This window comes from Oncorhynchus masou, chromosome 6 (genome assembly GCF_036934945.1).
Source record: "Oncorhynchus masou masou isolate Uvic2021 chromosome 6, UVic_Omas_1.1, whole genome shotgun sequence".
Lineage (NCBI taxonomy): Eukaryota > Metazoa > Chordata > Actinopteri > Salmoniformes > Salmonidae > Oncorhynchus > Oncorhynchus masou.
In genome coordinates, this window is record NC_088217.1 from 75173205 (window position 1) to 75186386 (window position 13182).

Below are 13182 nucleotides of genomic sequence, written 5' to 3' on the forward strand. Positions count from 1 at the left end.
ACACGTTTTTGACTGCACTGGGCCTTTTAACTTAACATTACCATTTTCATTCAAAATGAATGGATAGCTCATCATATAACACCATTTTAACACACAATTCAGTCAATCTCACTCAGGAATGTAGTCAAGAAATAATAGAAAATACCACTTTCTGTATTAGACACGGATTCACAGATGAATTAATACATACATGGTTCCAGAGCCAAATCAGAATGGTGTATAGATTTGTTTCGATAGAATCCGTATGTATTGTATATATCTCATGTCATAACTATTTTATGCTGATCACTGATTTTATATTGCTAGCGTAATTGTAATATCTGCTTTGTTCAAATTGAGGAATAACAACATTGGTGCCACAACATGTTTCTGCAATAATGCTATTCATCTAGCTTGTGACCCAGTATTAACACGTTTACAGAAACTATGAGCAACTCATTTTATATCCAATAAGAACCAACCCTGTCTCAACTCACTGTGCTGTCAACAAACCATGCTAGGAAATGACAACGGTGCTCTACCATTCATGTCTAGGGATAGTTTTGTGCATTTGAATGTGTTTTTTTTACCAAGATTTTTATGAATAAAAATGTGATTTTGTTTGTCTGAATTTGCAATGTTTGTCATTCAAGTACATTACCGTACGGTTTTCTACATTACAATTGTTGCCATTTATTTCACACTGGTTCACATGGATTATCTTATAGTTGTATTGTGTCCTCTACTGGTGAAAAGTTGCCTTGCCTGATACACACCAGAAACGAGGGTTTGTCAAAAGTTCTTTGGGAAAGGTGATGGTTCTATGTGGAACCATAATGACTCAAAAAATCCTTTGAGCTCTTCAATGGTTCTTTACAGTTTACAAAAGGGTTCTTTTTAGTGATAATTAAAATGTAGGTGCGCCGGCTCATTAGAATATTTCGCGGCGCGGTTTGCTCACAGCTCTTTTTGAGTGTGTTATTCCAGTTGATGTAATCTGTGTTATGCTATTAAATATTGTATATGTCTATGGCCAGTGCAGTGTCTTGTGAAAGACTCACGAATGACCTTGTGTCCATTCAGAACGGTTGACTGAATCCGTTAGTGGTTCTCAATTCTCTAATCAGGGACCCCCAGCTGTTCCAGTGGTAGCTCACTTGATAACGCCTATAGAACTTTAACAATATAATATGTACACATATTGCAAATTCAATCAAGTTTGACAGATCACACTTACATGGTCAGAAGAAATGGTCATAGTTAAAACGACAATCTATTTGATTGAGAGCCTGTAATGAGATGTCAGCCATTTGTGGAACTTGTCCTAGTAATATGGATGGTGTCTGTCTACAAATGTATCATGCTCTGAGAAAATTACTTTTCATAGAGAGTAAATAAACATCTGTGAGTTCAACTAAACCACTTAATATTTTCATCAATACTAACAAGATGAATGTACTTTGAAAGTATTCTCTAAATACCACTTTCTATGGACTTAGGAACCTCTTCCTGTAGCCACAGCAATCCATAGTGATCCATTTCTAATATTGGCGAGGTGACACTAGTTTGTGCACTACACTATATTTATATTACGTGTGAGACACTCCACTCCTGTCCAAATGGTCTATATTTAGTCTCCACACTGCCACACAACTCCAAACACTTTGACTTATAATTAAGCTAAGTTTACCTGCTATATATTTTATCTGTAGTCACCTGAGTTTTACAGAGATTAAAGCCCACTCTGATAGTACAGTGTAATTCAGGACAAAGTGGCTATTTTCAGGGCTTGAAGTTGAAGGCCTCGCTCCCTGTCAGCAGTCCTATGACCCCCAGAACAATGAAGGGAAAATGAGGAGTGTTGATAGGTGGAGAGGCCAGCTGCTGCTGCTCGACCATCCTCAACTTTTCTCAACCTTCCTCAGTAGAATCCAAGCCTTGTCAGTCTTAGGGCTAAATTCAAGCAAAATGACAGTACATTGTATTTTGTACAGTAGCATAGGGACATATTATCCAAGAATCCACTTTAAAAAGTTTAATTGAGAGTCATTACCGTAGCTTGTATGGCTGTTTGGAAATGAATGAAGGAATGAAAGAACATGTAACATAATTTGAAATTATTTAAAGCTACTGAGATACAGGGTGGAGCCAGTGGTCAAAACAACCAATATTGGGTTATTAACCATTAGCATTGACAGCATTATCCCTCTTTAGCCATTACTAAACCAATGACAGTGTTGAGGCTGAATCATGGTAGTGGACTATAGCCCGGAACACCCCAGTTGCTTCTTTCAGTCTGTGACAGCTGTATGAGTCGGTCTCCGCATTCAGATTTGGCAGTGCTGAGATTCCTACCGACTGAGGCAGGCAGGCGGCTATATTTAGAGGGGATAGGATTAAATTGCAGTAGGCAGTGGGGATTCAGGCTGGGAACCTTTTCTATGCTCAGCCTTTTCTAGCCTGGACTGGGTGCCAAGAGGACCTGTGGCCACCATTTCTTCCCCTCTGCAAGCCACCGATTTCCCAACACCATGGACCCCAAAGCCATGAAGGAGGAGCTGCGCCTCTTCCAGAGCACCTTGCTCCAGGATGGCCTCAAGGAGCTGCTGAACGAAAACAAGTTTGTGGACTGCACTCTGAAAGTGGGCAATCGGAGCTTCCCCTGCCATAAACTCATAATGGCTGCCTGCAGCCCATACTTCAGAGAGATCTTCTTCTCCAAGGACAGCAAGGAGGTGGAGGCCAACAAGGAGGTGGTCCTGGACGATGTCAATCCCGCCATCTTGGACATGATCATCAGGTATCTGTACTCGGCCGAGATTGACCTCACCGACGAAAATGTGCAGGACATATTTGCCGTAGCCAATCGTTTCCAGATTCCTTCAGTCTTCACCGTGTGTGTTAACTATCTTCAGAAGAAGCTCTCCGTGACCAACTGTCTGGCAATCTTCAGGATGGGTCTGGTCCTCAACGTGCCCAGGTTGGCGGTGTCCGCCCGTGACTACATCGCAGACCGCTTCGATATCCTCTCTAAAGATGAGGAGTTCCTCCAGCTGGCCGCTCATGAACTGTTTGCTGTCATTGGTGGCGACTCGCTCAATGTGGAGAAGGAGGAGATGGTGTTCGAAGCCCTCATGAAATGGGTCCGCAACGACAAAGACAAACGTGTCCAGGTACTGGGTGATGCCTTTGAGTGCATCCGCTTCCGCCTCATGCCCGAGAAATACTTCCACGACAAAGTGGAGACAGACGAGATCATCAAGGCTGACCCGGAACTTCTGAAGAAGGTCCAGATTATCAAAGACGCATTCCAGGGGAAGCTCCCAGAGAAGAAGGACAAGGTAGCTGGGGATAAGGGGGCGGATGGCGAGGGTGGCGAGGCAGAGGACGTTTTCCCAGGTTTCCTGAACGATAACCGTCGCCACGGCATGTACGTCCGCGACCTGATCCTGATGATCAATGACACGGCAGCGGTGGCGTACGACGTCAACGAGAACGAGTGTTTCCTGGCGGCCATGTCGGAACAGATCCCCCGGAACCACGTCAGCCTGGCGTCACAGAAGAACCAGCTCTACCTCATCGGAGGACTGTTTGTGGACGAGGAGGACAAGGACGCTCCCCTACAGTGCTACTTCTATCAGGTAACCAATTATTGTTCATTTAGAGTTTGGGTTACTTCTTTTGATGGTTTCAAATCTTTTATTGGTAATATTTGCCTTTCAGAATCTACGTTAGCTCCCTAAGTTACATCGACAAAGTCTTTGTTTGATGTTAGAATAAACTGTTTTCATTCAGAACACTTATTTGTAATAGATGAGTGCAGTCATTCAATCAGTCATTCATTCATTCATTCATTCAACCCTGTGTATTTCAGTTGGACACTCTTGCAGCTGACTGGGTAGCTCTGCCCCCCATGCCTTCCCCTAGAGCCCTTTTCAACATGGGAGAGTGTGAGAACCTACTGTTCGCTATTGCTGGAAAAGACCTCCAAAGCAACGAGTGTTTGGACTCTGTGATGTGCTATGATGTCCAGTGAGTGGAATAGCATTCATATGACTCATTCACTCAGTACAGTAGAAAGATATAGGACTTCTCAGCGCTTCTCTCTACCATTTGAAGTGTTTTTTGACCTTCCTGTTTTGTAATGGCTTTCCCCAGGAAGATGAAGTGGAGTGAGACCAAAAAGCTTCCCCTGAAGATCCACGGCCATTCTGTGGTCTCCCATAAGGGCCTGGTGTACTGCATTGGAGGAAAGTCTGATGACAAGTATGTATGTGTGTGTGTGTGTGTGTGTGTGTGTGTGTGTGTGTGTGTGTGTGTGTGTGTGTGTGTGTGTGTGTGTGTGTGTGTGTGTGTGTGTGTGTGTGTGTGTGTGTGTGTGTGTGTGTGTGTGTGTGTGTGTGTGTGTGTGTGTGTGTGTGTGTGTGTGTGTGTGTGTGGTCTTGTTCTTCTATCCTTGTTGGGACCTGAATTCCACATGAGGATAGTAAAACAAGGAAAATTCATGGGAAAAGTCAAAGGCTATTTTAAGCTTAGAGGATATGTTTAGGGTTTGGGATACAATTAGGGTTAGGTTAGGGAAAATAGGATTTTGAATGAAAATCAATTTTAGGTCACCACGATGATAGAAAATCAAGTGTGTGTATGTGTGTGTGCTAAAGATATGGTGTGAGCTGCAGCTGTTTGTAGTCTATCATTCTAAGACCTGAGCATGTCAGACCATAGAGCTAGTGTAGTTATTTAAAGCTAGTGTAGAAGTCATTATTTTCATTATGGAACTACACATGGTTAAGTAAACAGTTATTCAAGCGTAACTGTAGTGAAAATAATGTTTTCTATGGGTTACATGTGAGCAGTGGAGGCTGCTGAGGGGAGGACGGCTCATAATGATGGCTGGAATGGAGTCAATGGAATGGTATCAAACACATGGAAAGCATGTCTTCGATGTGTTTGATACCATTCCATTGACTCCATTCCAGCCATTACTATGAGCCGTCCTCCCCTCAACAGCCTCCACTGCATGTGAGCCCGTATTGTAATACATGTTGTCTGATTTATTGAATCCAAACCGTAAATGCAAATCCATCACAGTCTTTCTATACTGTTGCCAGAAGGACATTTCCTGAGATCTGACAACCCTGTCTATCATTCTCCCGTGCAGCAAAGCCCTGAACAGGATGTTTGTATACAACCACAAGCAGTCAGAGTGGAGGGAGCTGGCTGCCATGAAGACAGCCAGAGCCATGTTCGGAGCCGTCGTTTACAACGGAAAGATTGTGGTGGCCGGTGGAGTCAACGAGGAAGGCCTCACTGCTGCATCTGAAGTCTACGACTTTGGAACAAACAAGTATGTAGCATTTTCTTTGGTGATGAATCAGTTTAAGAACTTGTTACACCTTTTAATATCATTCACCATAACAATACCATTTGCTGTTTCTGGATGGTAAACATTATTAGTCATCTTGAGTCAGGATGGCCTTAATTATATAGAGTCCCCCTGATGCTATCCCTAATGACCTTCTTTCGCAGATGGGAGACGTTCACAGACTTTCCGCAGGAGAGGAGCTCAGTGAACCTGCTGAGCAGTGAGGGGGCCCTGTATGCCGTGGGGGGCTTTACCATCATCCAGAATGACAACAAGGAGGTGGTCCCCGCAGAGGTCACAGATGTTTGGCAGTAAGTCCCCTCTTTTAACGTTATTGTGTCATCAACCAGGATATGAACCAAGGTCTTCTTCATAAATACAACAGGACTGTGTTAGCCCATTATGCTAAAGCCTAGGCAGTAACTCAGTGAGCTAACACAAGTTCACCTTTTTCAGCCCTGTTTGATGTGGGTTTGTTATTTTAGATGGCTTGCATTTCCATTCCTGTGGACAAAGAAGTAGAACATATTCATCTTAGTTCAATTATAATAATTTGTTATATAAATGTATGATAATAAATAAAAGTAAAGCTAAATGAAAAAATAAATGAGAGCGCCCTACTTGGTCAGTGGTACTGTACAAACAATCAACGACGTCTTGGTTTGTTCCTCATCACTGTATCTTCCTTTTCCCTGTGTTAGGTACGAGGAGGACAAGAAGGAATGGAGCGGGATGCTGAGGGAGATGCGTTACGCCGCTGGCTCCTCCTGCGTATCCATGCGCCTCAATGCTACCAAGATGCCCAAACTCTAGACCCTCGCTGCCCCATCATATTTCCCCATGATGCCCTCTGTCTGCCTGGATTACCATCATCTTCTCTGGGTTGTCTTTCCATTTCAGTAATAGAGGGGGTGGCACCGTCACATGACAACTCAAATGTGGACTCTTATTGGTTGATTGTGTCAATTTGTCTATTTATGATCTCTGGTGATTTTCTGTGTGTCAGTGAAGACCGCATCAGTATATTAGTTTCCCTCACTATAGAGTAACCCACAATGTGTATTTAGCTAGCTTTTTTGTAAAATAAACATTTGTTCAAAAACTACTGTTATGGTTGATTTGAATTTGGAGTAAGTTAAGTTTAGTTTAAACATCTGTCTGTCCATAGCACACATGTTTTACTAGAACTAGATTCAGGTCGAGATATGGTAAATAAGGAAATTAAATATAGGTGTGAGCTGTTTGGTATAGTAAAAACTAACAGGGTAAACACCAACTCATTGGCCAGTTTAAACAACTGTCCTGCATTATGCATACACAATGTACACCACAGTATGTGTCATACCAACACTGTAGATCCCAGTAGATTTCCACAGTAGATTTGACATACACTAGGTTAATCTCTGCAACCAAAAGTACCCTATTGTCTTAGCTTCATAGAAAATGTTGCAACTAAAAGTGAAAGTCACCCAGTAAAATACCCCTTGAGAAAAAGTTTTAAATATACTTCCATATTAAAAGTGTAAATCATTTCAAATTCCTTATATTATGCAAACCAGATGGTACAATCCTCTTTCTTTTTTATTTACAGATAGCCAGTGGCACTCCAAATAATTGACAAACAATGCATTTCTGTTTCGTGAGTCCGCCAGATCAGAGGCAGTAGGAATGACCAGGGATGTTCTCTTGATAAGTGTGTGAATTGGACCATTTTCCTGTCATGCTAAGCATTCAAAATGTAATGAGTAATTTGGGGTGTCAGGGAAAATGTATGCAGTAAAAAGTATATCATTTTCTTTAGGAATGCAGTGAAGTTAAAGTTGTCAACAATATAAAAAGTAAAGTACAGATACCCCCAAAAACGACTTAAGAAAAAATACTTTAAAGTACTACTCAAGTACTTTACACCCATGGTAACCGAGAACTGGAAATCCCTATGTAACGTAGTCTGTCCAAGGAGATTAAATGTAGGTGAACTTTACACCAAAACTCTCTAAACAAATTCCACATTCACCACAAAGAATTTTAGGAGCATATGTTGTACTATTGTAAATGTGGGCATTTTCACTAGATCGTAACTTCCTCTAGATACCCTTTACATTCACGAGTTGAACTTGCACTGTAACATTACTAAATACTTACAACCACCACAGCTTTTGACCGTTTTCACCGGCATCCATTTCTAGTTCACTAATGTCTGTCATCAACATGTATCAAGCAACATGTATCAAGCATATCAACCTGCAGGCTGCAGGCTGATGCCAAATGCAGGACATGTGACATCATAATGCAGTACAGTGACACTAAGCCACTAGCACTGAGGGGGAATAATGTCGCTCGATGTACTCCACGTTATTCCTCCCTTTATTTAACTGCTGCACAGGAATGATGTACTGTACCCATAGTGAAGAGGAAGTAGTACTGTACTTCCCGTATATTTTCAATAGTTTCATGTCAAATACAGCTGAAATGGGATGTGAATGATTTTTTCAGAAGGGTTCTATATAGAAGTCAATGAGGTAAGGCCCAACAAAGGCACAGTGCGTGACATGCTTGTGTTTTCCCTTAGTGGGGCCCAGACAGAGCTGTAGGAGGTTTAATGGAGCTGAAAGGAGGGACTAGAGGTGGCTGATGTATAAGAGAGAAGAGGAGGAGGAAAGTCTCAGACAGGATATCGATGACTGAGGGAACAGCACTGATTGACTGATTGTAACTTGCCATATCACTGTGTCTCTAGCCTTGTTTATACCTGGTGCTAACATGTGTCTTTTTTTCTGATCTTATCCATATTCTGAATGTGCCCACATTGTTAACATTGCATCTACACACGGTATGTGTCTCATATCCTTCCACTGTGTCTGCATTGTGACCAGATTCGATGGTGCCTCCCAGTATGCAGATTATTTGACACATTTTTTCAAAATAAGATGTATTTATTTATTTTAAGACATGGTGTTACCTGTCAATGATTTAAGAGACCGGTATAGTGATGATTTAAATTATTTGACCATCCAGATCAGTTTATACTCGAATGATAATATCCAAATACACTGGGTCCCTGACTACCTCCGGAGGTGGTCAGGAAGATCTGATCACAAAAAAAGTACCCTTTCACAATGCGTATTTCAATTGTCGACACCTGTCTAAAAATGTGGGCACAATCCAAATTTGGACAAGATCAGGACAAAGGACGCATGTTAGAACCAGGTATAAACGGGACTTATGACTCAATGTGTATAGTACAAAAAAATTCTAAGGACGACTTGTTTTATTCTAGTCTGGCGTTGATCATACTTACTAGGTGGCTGCACATGTTACATTATTTTCTGAAAGAAAGAATACATGAAGTGCTGAGTAAAAAAGTAAGATGAAGATGAAAAGGAATAATCAGACCTGAGGTGTAAACTTTGCACTGGCATGGTGTGGATTTTTTTGTTTGTGTAGGCTGCCAGACAAACCTGAGACTGTCTCACACCTTTTGTGATAATGGGAGCAGAGTGAACTAGAAAGGGTACTTTTTCATGAGTATTTTTATGTTAGTAGAATAATTTTTGAATTTGAAATTATTAGAGGCTAGTGTTGAAAAATTGAGGGTAAGTGACTGTATTAGAAATAGTAGTAGTAGTAGTAGTATCAGTAGCAGTAGCAGTAGCAGTAGTAATAGCAGTAGTAGAGGCAGCAGTAGTATCAGTAGCAGTAGTAATAGTAGTAGTAGCAGTAGCATTAGTAGTAGTAACAGTATCAGCAGCAGCAGTAGCAGCAGCAGCAGTAGCAGCAACAGCAGTAGTAGTAGTAGTAGCAGCAGCAGCAGCAGCAGCAGCAGTAGTAGCGGTAGCAGTATAATTAGTAGCAGTAGTAGCGGTAGCAGCAGTAGTACTAGTAGTAGCAGTAGAATCAGTAGCAGTAGCAGTAGTATCAATATAATTAGTAGCAGTATAATTAGTAGCAGTAGCAGTAGTAGCAGTAGAATTAGTAGCAGTAGCAGTAGAATTAGTAGCAGTAGTAGTAGCAGTAGAATTAGTAGCTGCAGCAGTAGTAGCAGCAGTAGTAGTAGCAACAGCAGTAGTAGCATTAGCAATAGCAGTAGTAGTAGCAGTAGCAGCAGCAGTAGCATAAGTAGTAATAGTAGTTGTAGCATTAGTAGTAGCAGTAGCAGCATTAGTAGTAGTAGCAGTAGCAGGAGTAGTAGCAGTAGTAGTAGTAGCAGTAGTATTAGCAGTAGCAGCAGTAGCATCAGCAGCAGCAGTAGTAGTAGTAGCAGTAACATTAGTAGTAGTAGCAGTAGCAGTAGCAGCAGCAGGAATAGTAATAGTAATAGCAGTAGCAGGAATAGTAATAGTAATAGCAGTAGCAGCAGCAGGAATAGTAATAGTAGTAGCAGTAGCAGTAGCAGGAATAGTAATAGCAGCAGCAGGAATAGGAATAGTAGTAGCAATAGCAATAGCAGTAGCAGTAGTTGCAGGAATAGTAATAGTAACAGCAGGAGCATTAGCAGCAGGAATAGTAATAGCAGTAGCAGTAGCAGCAGTACCAGTAGTAGCAGGAATAGTAATAGTAATAGCAGTAGCAGCAGCAGCAGGAATAGTAATAGTAGTAGAATAATAATAATAATTCAAGGAATATTACTCAGAAATGTGAGGACTACGGATCGTATCCATTTAATAGTAATGTCATGTCTTGTTATGTCTGTTCCTGTCCTTTCTCTTCACTCTGTCTCTCTCTGCTGGTCTTTTTAGGTTACCTTCTCTGTCTCTCATTCCTCAGCTGTTCTACATCTCCCCTAACTAGCTCATTCTCTCCTTCCCACCTGTTCTCTCTTCCCCCTCTGATTAGGTCTCTATTTCTCTCTCTGTTCCTGCTACTTTCAGTGTCTGATTCTTGTTTGTGTTTTTGATGCCAGAAGCAAGCTGTCGTCCCGTTTGCTTCCACCTTGTCCTATCCTGTCGGAGTCCGCCTGGCAGGTGCATCCTGCATTATACTAACGTTCTTTTTGTTCCATTGACTACGTTGGAAGAGGATTTATGCCATTCCTGTTTTTCATTAAAGAACTCTGTTTTCTGTTAAAACCGCTTTTGGGTCTTCACTCAAGTACATAACAAGTAATCAGATGTATTACAGTTACACAATAGGAGTTTAATTAGAAAATGGTACATACCAGAAATCTTCACGATAAAAATAATACAAAATAAGTCTTAACGGTATAGAAAATTCACTAATATGATACAAACGTACATCAGGAGATCGGTTTACAAATTACTCCATGATCAACGTGGGTTTTACTCTCCCAAGAGTGGCAAATACCAGTATCTCCCATCATCTAATTACCGTCACTTTGCATTGCCCAAAACAATAACAACAAAAGGTATGAAACTCAACACCCATTCTCTAATCACCACAGCTCAACACTGTATGATAAGAGCACACCCCTGTCACTCCTTTTTTAACTATCTGCCGTCCGACCAACAGAGTAACACAGTGTCTCTGTAACAATAAATCCATAGCACTTACAATACAATAACATATATCATAATTCATAGCTCTTTGTGAACTCTTGAAACAATGCAAACATGATCATTTAATTCACACAGTAACATTAATTTCATAGATTCAAGTTTAATTAGTCTTCACCTCTCCTGGCTTCAGTGACCCTAGGACTTCTGTGGGAATGTCTCTTCGTTGAGATTGCCACAGATAAGGTGTGTTTGACCCTTGTGGTAGTCCACAGATGGTCTGTCATTCAAACAATGCCATAAATCGTGATTGAGTCATCACATTGGGCTCCGGGCCAGCAAGTCGCTAGACGCTTCATCACTGGCCTTCATCATCGTTCACATTAGTTTACTCTCTCTATTTTCGACTACAATAATCCCCTGTTTGACACCTCTGGGTTGGGAAAGAACCAGAGGTGCCATAGTGAAAGAAGTTGAAGTGGTATTTCGAAGAGAGGTGAGCCAATGTCTGCAATAGCAACACTGTACTAAAGTTATAGTTACCACAAGCTAGCTTGCAAAGACGCACGGGCGGTACACCCAGTTCCACCACGTGTACGCGTATATGGCTGAGGCAAGGGAGGCACTGGTCAGGATAATTGCGGTCTTCTTGGCCAGGTTGACTATGACCTGGGAGTGTGCAAGATGGTAGCTGGAATCCTGCAGAAGCTCCTGAACCATGGCCATAGACTCCATCAGAGACCTGGTGCTCATCTCATAGGTATCCTCCCACCAGGGTGCAATATCAGTATTCATGGGTACCCTGCCTAGAATATTCAGCTCTCCTATTGTGAAATCTTCAGTCACTTCCAAGCAGAAAGTGTGGTTAGCTGGACAGGTCAAGAAATAATTACAGTAATCTCGCTTATCACCCACCACTGGGTATGAGACACTACGATAGCATCAGAATAGCATGTAATGATCATACGCTCATCAGTACAGCATCGTTAAAAGTTATAGATTGCAATGTATGTCAGAAGGTGAGTGTAGCTGGTGCATGAAGTCAGGCGCAGGAGAGCAAAATGAGTGAGCAACGTACTTTACTCAAAAAATAAAGGCACAAGGTAAAACAAATACACTTGACCAATAACCAACGGTAAATATTACGCACGGGTGAACACAGCACCCGTCGAAAAACCAGCCATCATGAACTGAACATAGAAATAATCATGCACGACAAACATGGGGGAAACAGAGGGTTAAATACATGAACATGTAATTGGATAATGCAAACCAGGTGTAGAAAATAGAGACATAACCAATGGGAAATGAAAGATGATCAGCAATGGCTCGAAGACCGGTGACGTCTACCGCCGAATGCCGCCCGAACAAAGAGAGGGCCCAAACTCGGCAGAAGTCGTGACAATGTATTACACCTCGGCGGAAGTCGTGACAATGTATTACACCTCGGCGGAAGTCGTGACAATGTATTACACCTCGGCGTAAGTCGTGACAATGTATTACACCTCGGCGTAAGTCGTGACAATGTATTACACCTCGGCGGAAGTCGTGAAAATGTATTAACTTGAAGTCTCAGGACAACAAGACCAAGTTGTTACCAACGTATTGGTACCATTCACAAAGTGATCACATTTTATGATTTGGTCTTTAATGACCACCCACAAAGGGTGGAGCTCGAGTTGGAAATGTTTGGTCCGGAAAAATAAAAGGGAAAGTTAAATAAAAACAAATACAACCAAAATATCCTCTAGAATTGTACATCACAGCAGCTAGCAGTTCTGCATATAGAATATTCTGAGTATTGTCTGACTTGAACCATTTCTCTAGTTCAAGTGAAACAATAAGGTTATTCAGCGCATGGCGTGGTGCCTTACCCAGGCAGAGATCCAATATCTCCTGCCGTGAAGCTGTGAACAAGTCCTGTTTGTAAGTTCTATAAGTTATGTGTTCCACAGTGTGGGTTTAGACAAAAACCATGCGACTAAGCGTCAATAATGTCTCAGCTTCTGACTTGATGATACTATCAACACCAAGCGTCAGGTGCTGATAACCAGTAACTACTTGATTTCAAATCCATGCAGTATATTGCCATTGTTTAGCCAGCTGATATGTCTTAGACATGGAGATTCCAGCCCAAAGAGGCCAGTCAAAGCTGTGATTAAGTCTACCCTTGTAACCTGAAATCAAATCCTCAATACTGTCTTCAACCATGTGTGTTCTACCATTACTGCTACAATGTACCTGGAATGCTGCCAGAATATTAGATATGTTGTAGAACACACGAACCGTAACTAGACTAGTATCATGCAAGAAGGTTGTGTTAATGTTTCTTTTAACAGGACCAACTTTAGGGACTGGATATGGTTATGGACACTGTGTTGGATTGTG

The 13182-nt window shown here is 41.7% G+C and overlaps 1 protein-coding gene across 1 annotated transcript; it reads left to right on the forward strand.

The window, feature by feature from the left end:
• Positions 1–2326: 2326 nt before the first annotated feature.
• Positions 2327–6446, forward strand: LOC135542617 (kelch-like protein 41b). Its single transcript, XM_064969723.1, has 6 exons — positions 2327–3620; positions 3854–4011; positions 4138–4245; positions 5141–5326; positions 5509–5655; positions 6046–6446. The coding sequence occupies exons 1-6, from the start codon at positions 2511–2513 to the stop codon at positions 6155–6157; spliced, it is 1821 nt and encodes a 606-aa protein (XP_064825795.1). The 5' UTR covers positions 2327–2510; the 3' UTR covers positions 6158–6446.
• The last annotated feature ends 6736 nt before the right edge of the window (positions 6447–13182 follow it).